Below are 12,749 nucleotides of genomic sequence, written 5' to 3'. Positions count from 1 at the left end.
ATAGGCCTTCTATCCCGTGGAATGACCTACCAAGGACAAGCAGCTAAACATCCCCCTTACCACGCGGAAGAGCTTGAAGAAGTCCACGTTGGCATACAGAGTGTCTTCCATCCACTGTAGGGTTCCCTGGGACAGGGAACACAGGGCATCACGCACCGTCTGCGCCCCACGACGCTGGCTGAAGATGATGAAGCGCTCCAGGAGAGCCTTGCTGCAGGCAATGTCCTTCAGCACCAAATCTGGGACTCCGTGAGCAAACTGCAGAGAGGAGAGGCAATGTTAGAAACCTCCTTGTGATAGGCAGAATACCAGCCCCCTTCCAGGAAGATGTCCACATCCTAGCACATGGAACATGGCAAGAGGGAATGGAGATTTCAGATAAAATTAAGGTTGCTAATTAGCTGACTTTAAAATAAGCAGATTATTTTGGATTTCTGAGTAGATCCAATTTAATCACAAAGGTCCTTAAATGTGGAAGGAGGAGGCAGAAGAGAACATGCCACAGTAAGGTGGTGCAAGAATGACTGGACTGGTCACTGCTGACCTTGAAGATGTCCTCCAAGAAATGCAGACAGACTCTAGAAGCTAGAAAAGGCAAGAAAACTGATTCTCCTCTAGAGCCTCTGGAAAGGAACACAGCCCTGCTAACACCTTGATTTTGGATATCTGACCTCCAGAATCAAACCAAACCCATTGCCATCAAGTCCATTCTGATTCATAGTGATCCTGTAGGACAGAATAGAACTGTCCCATAGGGTTTCCAAGGCTATAGTCTTTATGCAAGCAGACTGTTACGTTTTTCACCCTGGAGCAGCTAGTGGGTTCAATCTGCCGATCCCTGGGTTAGCAGCCAAGCGCTTAACTACTGCACCATCAGGGTTCCTTTCCAGAACTATAAGATAATAGATTTGAATTGTTTTAAACTACCGAGTTCGCGTAATTTGTTATAGCAGCAATAGGAAGCTAATATACTCACCAAGCCTCATTTCGCCAGAGAACCACTTAAAATTTGGAAGATCCCCATTCTTATCATGATGCTAAGGTATCAACAGGACCACCTCTCTGAAGCTGAGGGCAAGGGGTCGAGGCATAGGAGGAGTGGGGAAGGAAGTGACCAGAATACATTTGGAATGATAATAAATGGCCAACCTCCTCTCTCCTTTCTCATCCTCTGTAGGGTTGCCAGAGTTAACCAATAAAAATATCAGATGCCAAGTCAAATTAGAATTTCAGATAAATAACAAATACTTTTTTGGTATAAGTATATCCCAAATGGGGTCCAGATGGGACACACTTATACTAAAATATTATTTGTTATTTGTTTGAAATTCAACTTTTACTGGGCATCCTGCATTTTATCTTGCAACCCTACCTTTCCTGTGGAGCTCATGGGCAGTATGTCATGACGCACAGTCCCCACGATGACTTCCAGAAGCTAAGGTGGCAAGGGAGGAGCATCAACCCTGGCCAAAGACCCTTGACCACCCAACAGAGCAACTGGCATCTTGGGGTCCTGGACTCTCAGCAGTGGATGAGATCCTGAGTGCCATGGACAAGCTCATGAGCTGCCCTGGGCACCACAGCCTCCTCTAGCCTCCAACTACACAGTGCTCTGGACTGAGAGCAGAGCTGACCCAGGGTCTGCCACCCACCTTACATGGAAGCCTGGTCCTTAAATGAGGGCACACGTCACAGCTGACAGTTACAGTGGCCTGTAACTGGTGTGTTCCAACAGAGCCTTCCTGTTTTCCCCACACCTCCCTTGTTCCCAGGCAAAACCCTACCCATCCCTGAATCCAGTTTAAAGCCTTTTGAGGTGCAAGAAATCAATAAGCTCATTTTGTCCAAACCCCTCATATTATGGAGGAAAGGAGTGATGGAGGAGGGTGAAGTGACCTGAGAGAGCCATATAGCAGGCTGGTGGGGAAGCTGCGACACCATGAAGTTCCCCGCTCATCCACTCAGTCACTCACTCATCATGTAAGTCCTCATTCTGGGGGCACTACGCCAGTTACTGGGGGTACAGGGATGAATAAGATCACCAGATAGCTGGAAATGCAGGCATTTCAGTAGCTGTAAGTACCAGATGGAACAGAGTGAAACAAGGATACAGAAGAGTGTTACGAATAGCTAATAATAAAAAAAAAATAGCTAATATTTATTGAGCATTTACTATGTGCCAGGTTCCTTTTTTTTTTTTTGCCTTTCAGAGATATTTGGCAGTATCTGGAGACTTTTTTTTTTTTAATTATTGTACTTTAGATGAAGGTTTACACAATAAACTAGCTTCACATTAAACAATTAGTACACATGTTGTTTTGTGACATTGGTTACCAATCCCATGATATGTCAACACTCTCCCTTCTCAACTGCTTTCCTTGCCCCTGGGCTGGTGTGCTCTTTTAGTCTCTTTTTGTTTTATCAGGCCAGGCTCCATTCTAAGTCCTTTACATATATTAATGCTTTTAACCTTCACAACAACCATATAAAGTAGGTGCTTATAGGGTCACTATAAGTTGGAATCAACTTAACGGCAACAGGTGTGTTTTGGTTTTTTTTTTCAGTTATTATCTGTATTTTATAAACGAGGAGACAGAGGCACAGACTGGCTAACTAGCTTGCCTGAGGTCACAAAGTTAAACTCTTTCAGGCTCACCAGTATCTCTAGGGACCAAGTACTTTTTCTACCTCTGAAGGTTTACTGGGAAGCTGCTGTACCACTGACTGTGTGCAACTGTAAGGCCGGGCCTTTATGACTGAAACCGAAGAAATGGGAGTATGCTGCAAATTACAGTTTTTACAGGGTATTGTACAATGCGTCTAAATTTTTGATAGGAAAAACAGAAATTTTGAAAATTTTTATTTGTTATACATATGTACCAATATACCCTGGTGGGGACTCTGGGGTATAATTAGTGGTACTTCATATGTACCACTAAACACTTGTAGGAGGGGGCAAGAAAAAAAAATCCATACTACCTACCAAAAATTCAGACACACTCAATGATTCAGCATGCTTCCATTAATGAAAACACATAGTACTGACAAAAAATTCAAGGCAGAAAATAATTGGTTCCTGAAAGGATTAAGTGTGCTGTCTTGTTGAGATTTGAACCTGGAGCTTGTGCTTAACCATTTCTAGTTAGCTCATTGGCAAGTAGGGAAGAAGAAGAGGACAGAAAGAGGATTTATGAATAATTTCACTGAAGAGGAGATACCTGAGTTGGGCTTTGAAGCATGTCTAGGAGTTTATAGGGCTAAGGTAGAGAGTAGGGAGATGGGCCAAAGAATTGTGCCAGTCTCATCATCTAATAATTCCCTAGAGTGGGTCAGGGGGGTGACGTGCTATGTTTCAGAGCTGTGCTCAGACACCAGGCATAACCAGTCCTGATGGTAAAGGGAAAATTTCCATATTTGGTGATGATGATCCATTAGACAGCCACAAGCCACATGTAACTTTTTACATTTAAATTAACTAAAATTAAACTAAATTTAAAATTCAGTTCCCCAGTAACACTAGTCCCATCTCAAGTGCCCAAAAGCCATGTGTGGCTGGTAGCTATCATTCTGGCCAGCGCAGAGAGAGACCATTGCCATCGTGGCCGAAACTTTCAGGGGACAGGGCTGATAAGGACTCACAGAGCAGACGGTGACAGACAAGGAGACTAAGAGCTTGAGACAGAGAGCTGGAGCTAGAAAAGAGGTGGGTGTCAAGGCAACAGGCTGAGAAGCCAGGTGGGATGGGAGGCACAGGGGAAGCTGGGTGCTGTGAAGGAGGCCCTGCAAAGCGCAGGAAACTCCCATTCCCTTTTAAGCTCAGAGTTTGCTATCACGCAGCATCAGCCAATTGGAGCCAGCAACACTAAACAAAAGCGCAACACAGGGACCCTGGCCCTAATTCTCCCCACATGAAAGGCCTCAGCTCTGATGCCAGCAGTGTAGCAACTGGTGATCCAAACGTCACCTCGGTGAGGCCTGGAGAGAAATTTCCCCTAAATTCCTGCTCTTATCTCCATTTCCGTTTTATGGCCAACTGGAAGTTGTCACAGGCATTTCCAGGATATGAGTTATGTGAGCTGAAGAGAAAGCAAAGGGAAAACGAGCAGTTGGTACCATGGCACCACCTCTTAGGTGAGGGTGGAGGGGAGCAGCTCAGGGCCGGGCAGCCAGGCAGCTGACTCCAGGTCCTCGCCAGACGCCCAACGGCGGCCAAGCCCTGGGCTCTGCGGAGCCATGTTCCCAGCAGGTTCTGAGGACCCTGGCTGCCTCCTCAGGGCTGACCCTCCGTTCCCCTGTCTTGCTTCAGTGAAAACCTCAGAGTCTGAGAAGCCAAAAAAGCAGGTATCAGCTTCTGCAGGGCTGTGCAGGAACCATCCTGAAAACCCCTCTATGAGCTAGTCCCGGCCAGGAGGGTAGGGTCCCCACCCTCCTCCGGGCTCAGACAGCAGGGCATGCAGATTTTTATCTCAGGACAGACACCCGCACTGAAACTCTCTGTTTATGTCTCAGTCTCCTCTGGAGCCTGGAGGAGAAGCAGACCCAGCCAGGAGCAGAGTCAGAGGGTGTCTGGGCTGTTGCCCCCTGCTTCTCTCGCATTCTCACCGTGTTCATCATACTAAGAACCCACACCCAGGATGCTGGGCCAGGAGCCAGTGAGGGCCCACACTGGAGCAGTGGTTCTCACACCTGAGCGTCTGTCAGGATTCCCTGGAGGGCTGTTAAAGCACAGATCTCTTGGTACCATTCCCGGAGTTTCTCATTCAGTTGCTCTGGGCTGGAGCCTGAAAACTGGCATTTCTAACAAGTTCCAGGTGATATGATGCTGCTGGTCTCTCGGCTTTGAGAACCACTAAACTAGACTAAGAAACACTGGATTAAGAGTAAGGAGCACTGAATTAGATAGAATTGGCTCTGCCAATTTCTATCTCCGTTGTTAGTTGCCGTTGAGTCACCTCCCATTCATGGCGACCTCACACGTACAACAGAATGAAATGTTGCCCGGTCCTACACCATCTTCACAATTGTTGGCACTCTCCATTGCATCACGGCCGCCCCTGTGCATTCTGAGTGCTGTCCAACCTAGAGGGCTCGTGTTCCAGCGCTACAATGGACGGTATTCCGTGGTGGGTTTTCATTGGCTGATTTTCAGAAGTAGATCACCAGGCCTTCCTTCCTAGTCTGTTTTAGTCTGGAAGCCCTGCTAAACCTGCCACCATGGGTGACCCTGCTGATATTTGAAATACCGGTAGGAAACAGCTTCCATCATCATAGCGACACCAAGATACTACAGTATGGCAAACTGACAGACAGGCGGTAGTCTAGCTCTACAGCCTTGGGCTAGTCACTCAATCACCAGATGTTTAGGTTTCCTCATCTGTCTGACCTATCTTGGGATTATGGTGTGGAACAAAGTAGCTAACAGATGCGAAAGTAATTTGTTAGTGGTTAAAATGCTCTGTATAAATACAGATGAAATAGATTTGGGGGAGAGTAGGTCAGAAATGAAGGAGCCCTGGCAGCATAATGGTTAAAGCCCTTGAATGCTAACTGAAAGGTTCGTGGTTCAAAACCACTAGCCACTCCATGGGAGAAAAGGCCTGGTGATCTGCTCCTATAAAGATTACAGCCTAGGAATCCTAATGGGGCAGTTCTACTCTGTCCTATAGGTTCACTAGGAGTTAAAAGTGACTCAACAGAACACAACAACAACAGGTGAGAAATGTGCAAAGGAGATGGAAGCAGTTTGCCCAGCAAGGAGAACACGTCCAGGAAATCAGAGTTGGGCTCTGCGGGCTGCCGTGATCAGGTTCTGTAACTCCAGGGGTTCCCTGGCACACCCAGGGCCTCCACACTGCTGGGTGTTCAGCCAGAAACTCTCCTCTCACAGTTATTTGCAAGGCAGCCTTCTCCTCAGTCAGGTCTGCTCAAATACTGTCTCCTCAGGAAGGCCTTCCTGACCATCCCACTTAAAATGGCCCTTGTGCTCCTCCAGTTCCTCCCAGCTCCTTACCCTGCTGGATTTTCCTCACAGCACTTATCACAACCCGGAGACACACTGTAAATTCATATATCGACTTGTTTGCTTGGTTATTGCCCGTCACCCCACTGGAATGTAAGCTCCCTGAGTCAGGGGCTTTGTCCGTTCATCTCGTTCACACTGTATTTTAGTACCTAGTTGTTGCTGTTAGCTGCCGTGGAGTCAGCCCCTGACTTACGGCCACCCCAGGCGTGCAGGGTACAACTACTCTATAGGGTTTTCTCAGCTGTAATCTTTATGGAAGCAGGCCTTTTCTTCCATGGGTTTGAACTGCCAGCCTTTGGGTTAGTAGCCAATTGCAAACTGCTTGCGCCACCCAGGCTCACTAGAACCTACAACAGTCCCTAAATATTTGGTTAATATGTAAACCTTGGTTTCCTCAACTCTAAAAAGAGAAGGTAGAACCATGTGGTCTCTAAGGTCTCTTCCAATTATAACAATCAGATTTTTAAAGTGTTGCTGGATTTGTACCGCTTCAGAATCTTACAGCGTGAATGCGCATCATCACAAGCGGCTCCCAGGTGTTTTTCTGAGTGTGTGGCAGGGGTCATGGGTTCTGAAGGTGAAAACAAGAAGCCAAGAAAGCTAAGGTCCGTCTCCCTTGGCTCTCTCAGCCTCGGTGCTCACGATTGGCCCTTTTCACCCCTCCACTCCAGGAACACTGATCTCTCACAGCCACCTACCTGCTCTGGACGGACTTGGGAGTTGATCAGGAGGTACACAACTGAATCAGACAGGCCAATGTTTTTTATGAGAAACAGCGTCAGTGTTTCTTCATCCTTTAGCACATCCCGAATTCGTACTCCTCTTCCTGTATATGAATGAGAGAAAGGGCAGGGTGTTACAGGGAAGACGGGTCAAAAAAACGAAATTGCTAGAATTGACTGGAAACATTTCTAACTTTACTGTCAGAAGAAGGCACTGTTCTTAGGTTCCCTGGGAGAGCCATCATCCCAGTCACAACATTTACTGCTGAACAGGTGGGCAAATTTTAGTAAGAAGGCACGGAAGGAGAAAAAAGTTAGCCTACAGGGCACGTCAGATGCTTCGTCGTGTTTGTTGAGGGCCTTAGCGGACCCAGGTGGGAAGGAGTTGGAGAGCAGTGATTTCAGCCCCCAGGGAACATTTAGCAAATTAACATTTTGATTGTCACAACTGGAGAGGTGCTACTTGTAGCTAGTGAGTAGAGACCAGAGACGCTGCCAAGCATCCGGCAATGCACAGGATGTGTAAGGGAGCCTGTGTCAGAGAAGGAGGCATACACACCCCCAACAAAGAATTATCCAGCCAAAACGTCAACAGTGCCGAGGCTGAGAAAGCCTGATCTACGGTTGGAAGAGATACATGCTCTGTCCGCACTGCAGTTGCCTTGGGGTCAAGGACTCTTCCTGGCATCTCAGCTCAGGGTCTAAGTTCAGGGCACTGACATGGACTAAGAGAGATGGAGGAGCCCTGGTGGCACAGAGGTCAAAGCTCTCAGCTGCTAACCAAAAGGTTGGCAGTTTGAACTCACCAGCCACTGTGCAGGAGAAAGATGTGGCAGTCTGCTTCCATGAAGACTTACACTATTGGAAACCCTATGGGGCAGCTCTATTCTCCCTCACAGGGTTGCTATGAGTCGGAATCCACTTGATGGCAATGGGATGGGGGGAGGGTGAAGGGAGATGGGGCTGTTTTGGGTAGGAAAAAGGAGAAGGCCTATTGCCTGGGCTTGAGTCTTCATGCCTGTCTTAGTTATCTAGAGCTGCTATAACAGAAATACCATAAGCCGATGGCTTTAACGAACAAATTTATTTTCTCACAGTTTAGGAGTCTAGAAGTCCAAATTTAGGATGCCAGCTTTAGGGGAAGGCTACCTCTCTCTGTTGGCTCTGGAGGAATGTCCTTGTCTCTTTAGCTTCTGCTTCCTGGTTTCTTGGAGATCTCCATGTGTCTTGGCATCCATCTGACCCTGTCTCTGCTTGCTAGCTTACTTGCTTATTCTTTTATATCCCAAAGAGATTGACTCAAGATACACCCTGGGCTAATCCTGTTCATTACCGTAACAAAGACAATCCATTCCCAAATGGGATTATAACCACAGGGGTAGAGGCTGGAATTTACAACATATATTTTCTGGGGACACAATTCAATCCATAGTAATGCCCATGGGAGACCATGGAGTCACATTCTCTCTAGCTCTATACCAACCTAGTGGAAGCATGAATTTCTTTATAAGGAGGTGTAAACGTCTCCCAACAGTTAAGGTGACCTTGTGGCAAATCATTGAACCTCTCTGGGTCCTCACTTTCTACATCTATGTTATAGGGTTGTTGTGTGGGCAATACAAGATATGAAATATAAAGTGCTTAGCTCCCAGGCCTGAAAATAGTGAGCACTCAATAAGTGCTTCTTCTAATTACATTAATATTATCCCTCCTAGGGGTTTCATGGAGCCCTGCTCACACAGTGGCTAAGAAATTGGCTGCTAACCAAAAGATCAGCAGTTTGAGTCCATCAGCCACTCCTTGGAAACCCTATGAGGCAGTTGTACTCTGTCCTATAGGGTCACTATGAGTCTGAATTGACTTAACGGAATGAGTTTTTTTTTTTTTTTAGGGGTTTATACTAGCACCCACCTCCTCTGTTGGCTTCCAGGGTCAACTCTCAGCCTTAAGCAGACCAGAGAAGAGGGTTACGGGCCTAGATCCTTATGAGTCATTTCAACATCAAGAGAAAGCCTTTGGGCTGTGTAAAAATGCTTATCTCTGTGTCTCAACATCTTCAAAAGTCTGCTTGACTGCTTATCCCTTAGTTCTTTAACAACTTACGTCATCAAATGCCCCTGCTCCTTCCTGATCCTAACACCCCATCCTAGCAACCCCATCCCCTCCCACCTAAAGTTATCCCACCAGCCAGGCAGCCAAGAAGCCCACGCCGCTGAGAGTTTGACCGCCATGCTTTCCATTTTCAGTTGGTGATTTCTCCTGTACAGTTCTTGATTTCGTTGATAATTTCCTCTTGGAGGGCAATGGACCAAGCCCATAGGACTGGCCAGGCAGTGGGGGCAGGAGGACCAGTCCTGAAGTTCTGCCGCATATCAGCCTCCCTCACCATGGATGGTGTCCCTTAAAGCTGGGCCACCTGGTTGCCCAGTGTCACTACCCTTCATGTAGGAAAAGGCCACAGGCTTTGGGAGAACCCGAACACAGGAGGGGGTTCCAAGGGAGGAAGAGGGCTGTTTCTGAGGCAATCTGAGAGGGACTGCTCTGTTTTACTCTTCCCTTTTCTCCTTTTTGGTCACATAAGTCCTGTCTTTTTCCAAACCCAGCTCCTTCTTCCTTTCCTCTTTCGCCTGGGGCACCAGCTCAACCGCTGTTCTCCCAGTCACTTCTTTGTGTACAGGTTTGTGTTATTACACGCTCATCTCCAGCAATACCACCCCAAAACACAGACACACGCACACACAGACACACCTCTTGAGTGGGGCCTATGGATCCTGCTTTTGTTATACTTCTCATCATACTTAACAACACTGGTCACACAGACATATCCCTTGAGGTCACCTCTCTGACACTCAACATTGGAGCCTGACACCAAGTTAGCGTCTCAATGAAAGTCTGTGGAATGACAGGAGGCACCCAATAAATACCTGTTGCCTTGACCTGAGAGTCATGACCCCTTTGATTGTTTACCTCTTAGTTATTCTTTTACTTACCTGACTTTACATGCAAATTTCTAGCAGGGGAGAAGGACAAAACCAGGGAAAGCGGGAGCAATTTTGCGAGACATCACACAATATACCACCCAGGTGACTGGGCTGCTGTGGCCCTAGGGAGAAAGGGCAGGAATGTGCCGGTTCAACACACACCTGAGGAGGAGGTGGGGACCACCCTGTGGGGAAAGTGGGGCCCCAAAGTGTGAGAGGTGGCCGATACCAGACAGAAGCTTCCCTAGACTCCTGAGGGAGAAATGTGAACGGGGGGCCTGAGGAAAGAAAAATAAATTTAGTTTAAAATGTGGTTCTTCTTGTTCTCAACCCTGGGAAGACTAGAGGCTGGGGGACGGGGAGCTGCTGAAATACACAGAGCTGAGGGGCCGGTGGGAGGGAAGCAAGGGAGAATGCTTGGGGGCTCACGGGAAGAAGGTGTTTTAAAGATGACTGAGAGACCACAGAGCTTGCTTGTGGGTGGGAAGAGAGGGGGCTTCATGTCTGGTCTTTGCCATTAATCCTCCCCTGCTGAGAATGCAGTACTACAGGTTTGCTATGAAAGAAAGAAGCTGCCTGGTTCAACCATTGGCATACTTTCCCGGGTGGCTGGGACAGGCAAAAGCACACACTGTACTGCCCGCCCACTTTGCTTTCAAAGCTTAACTCTTCACTGCAGCTTCAGGCTTAGGATTTCATGTTGACCTGCCTACGTGGTGGCTCTTGGACAGACTCTGAAATAGTCCAATGTAGTGACAGTAGGCTTCGGTCCCAGGCCTGGGTCTTCTTCAGGTACTGTGTCCATTACTTGGGGATGGTCCCCTATCCCCCATCATAATCACGAAGGTCAGAGATTCTGCAGAGTCTCTATTCCTAAGCCGAAAATTTCTTTGGGGAATCTTAGCTGGCCTTCCCTGACCTCTTCTCTCCAGACCCTCTAAGCTGTTCTCCTTCCAGGAATTTTCCACACAGCCTTAGGGCTTGCAGAAGTCACCATCTCTTGTTGTTATTGTTAGGTGCCACTGAGTCAGTTCTGACTCATAGAGACCCTATGTACAACAGAACGCAACATGGCCCAGTCCTGCGCCATCCTCACAATCGTTGCTGTGTTTGAGCCCATTGTTGCAGCCACTGTGTCTTCCTCTCTTTCACTGACCCTCTACTTTACCAAGCATGATGTCTGTCTCCAGGGACTGGTCCGTCCTAATAACATGTCCAAAGTATGTGAGACAAAGTCTCATCATCCTCCCTTCTGAGGAGCATTCTGGCTGTACTTCTTCCAAAACAGATTTGTTTGCTCTTTTGGCAGTCCATGATATATTCAATATTCTTCGCCAGCACCACAATTGAAAGGTGTCAATTCTTCTTCTTCTGTCTTCCTTATTCATTGTCCAGCTTTCACAGGCATATGAGGTGATTGAAAACCCCATGGCTTGGGTCAGGTACACTTTAGTCCTTAAAGTGACATCTTTGCTTTTTAACACTTTAAAGAGGTCTTTTGCAGCAGATTTTTCCAATGCTGTACATCATTTGATTTCTTGACTGCTGCTTCCATGGGTGTTGATTGTGGATCCAAGAAAAACGAAATTCTTAACAACTTCTATCTTTTCTCCCTTTATCATGATGATTGTTGTTTTCTTTATGTTGAAGTGTAATCCATACTGAAGGCTGTGGTCTTTGATCTTCATCAGTAAGTACTTTAAGTCCTCTTCACTTTCAGCAAGCAAGGTTGTATAATTGGCATAATGCAAGTTGTTAACGCATCTTCTTCCAATCCTGATGCCCTGTTCTTCTTCATACAGTCCGGCTTCTCAGATTATTTGCTAAGTATGCCAGTCAAAATGAGTCCTGTTTTAAACAAAATAAAACAAAAACCACACCTGTTGCTGTTGAGTTAGCCCCCAACTTGTGCTGACCCCGTGTGTGATAGAGTAGAACTGGTCCATGGGATTTTCTTGGCTGTAATCGTTCCAGCAGATTGCCAGGCCTTTCTTCTGTGGTGCTTCTGGGTGGACTCAAACTGCCAACCTTTAGGCTAGTAGTCAAGCACAAACTCTTTGCACCACCCAGGGACCTTGCTTTTGGATTTGGAAGTAGTGATTTTGGTTCTCATACACACATCGTAAAGACCACAGAGAAATAGTGTTTTGAAATGACTTTTTTTAAATGTCCTCCCAGCCAGACTGGCTTTGACAATCAGACACAATGAAGTGTCCCCTCATCATAGATCCTGCTGGATCAGTGGGGTATGTGTCACTCCAAGAACTGGATGGCCCATGTTCTCGTCTGCTTGCTTTATCTTGGCTGGTGCTTCCCCTTCCTTCCTATCATTAATGCCAAATGTGCCCATACCTTATAAGGTCCTTCAAACTTGAACTAACTAAAATAAACTCTTCAATCCACAGCAGCAAAGAATGTAGTGCTTGTAACCTGGTTTTGAAGCAGGCAGAGGGTTACTGACCATCCCATAATAGTTGCTTTTCAGAACAGTCTACTCTTGTCACATTTTTGTTACAACTTTTACAACACCTCACCATGATTGGTTGATTCCCAGGTTTCCTTTCTTATCCTTGCAGGACGCTGAGGCACAGGCACGCCAACTCCAAATTTACCTGCTATACAACCTTCCTAGTATGGCAGAAGAGAGCTGTCACCATTTTTTTTAGGGCAGTGCGCAGTATTTTTAGAGCCGTGTGCAAAAACTTGTTTACAAAAATTATGCAGACTGATAAACAAAAAGTCACCTACAAAGGAGAGTCAATAAGAATAAGCTCGGACTACTCGGCAGAAACCATGCAGGCAAGAAGACAATGGGATGACTTATATAAAGCATTGAAGGAAAAAAATTGCCACCCAAGAATCATATATCCAGCAAAACTGTCTCTCAAATATGAAGATGAAACTAGGACATTTCCAGATAAACAGAAGTTTAGGGAATTCATAAAAACCAAACCAAACTACAAGAAATACTAAAGCAAGCTCTCTGGTTAAAAAATTAATAATATCAGATGTCAACCCAAGACT

The 12,749-nt window shown here is 46.5% G+C and overlaps 1 protein-coding gene across 1 annotated transcript in view; it reads right to left on the bottom strand.

The window, feature by feature from the left end:
• The window catches only part of ABCA4 (ATP binding cassette subfamily A member 4), a 172,791-nt gene that overhangs the window by 132,378 nt on the left and 27,664 nt on the right, over positions 1 to 12,749 (bottom strand). Inside the window, exons 5-6 of the mRNA XM_064279964.1 lie at positions 6,721 to 6,848; positions 61 to 258 (exon numbers count right to left, since the gene is read on the bottom strand). Of these exons, the coding sequence (XP_064136034.1) occupies positions 61 to 258; positions 6,721 to 6,848 (326 nt within the window). The remainder of the gene's footprint in view (positions 1 to 60; positions 259 to 6,720; positions 6,849 to 12,749) is intronic.

Source organism: Loxodonta africana, chromosome 3, assembly GCF_030014295.1.
Source record: "Loxodonta africana isolate mLoxAfr1 chromosome 3, mLoxAfr1.hap2, whole genome shotgun sequence".
Lineage (NCBI taxonomy): Eukaryota > Metazoa > Chordata > Mammalia > Proboscidea > Elephantidae > Loxodonta > Loxodonta africana.
The sequence above is the reverse complement of the archived record's forward strand: the minus strand, read 5'-3'. Positions and strand labels throughout refer to the sequence as shown.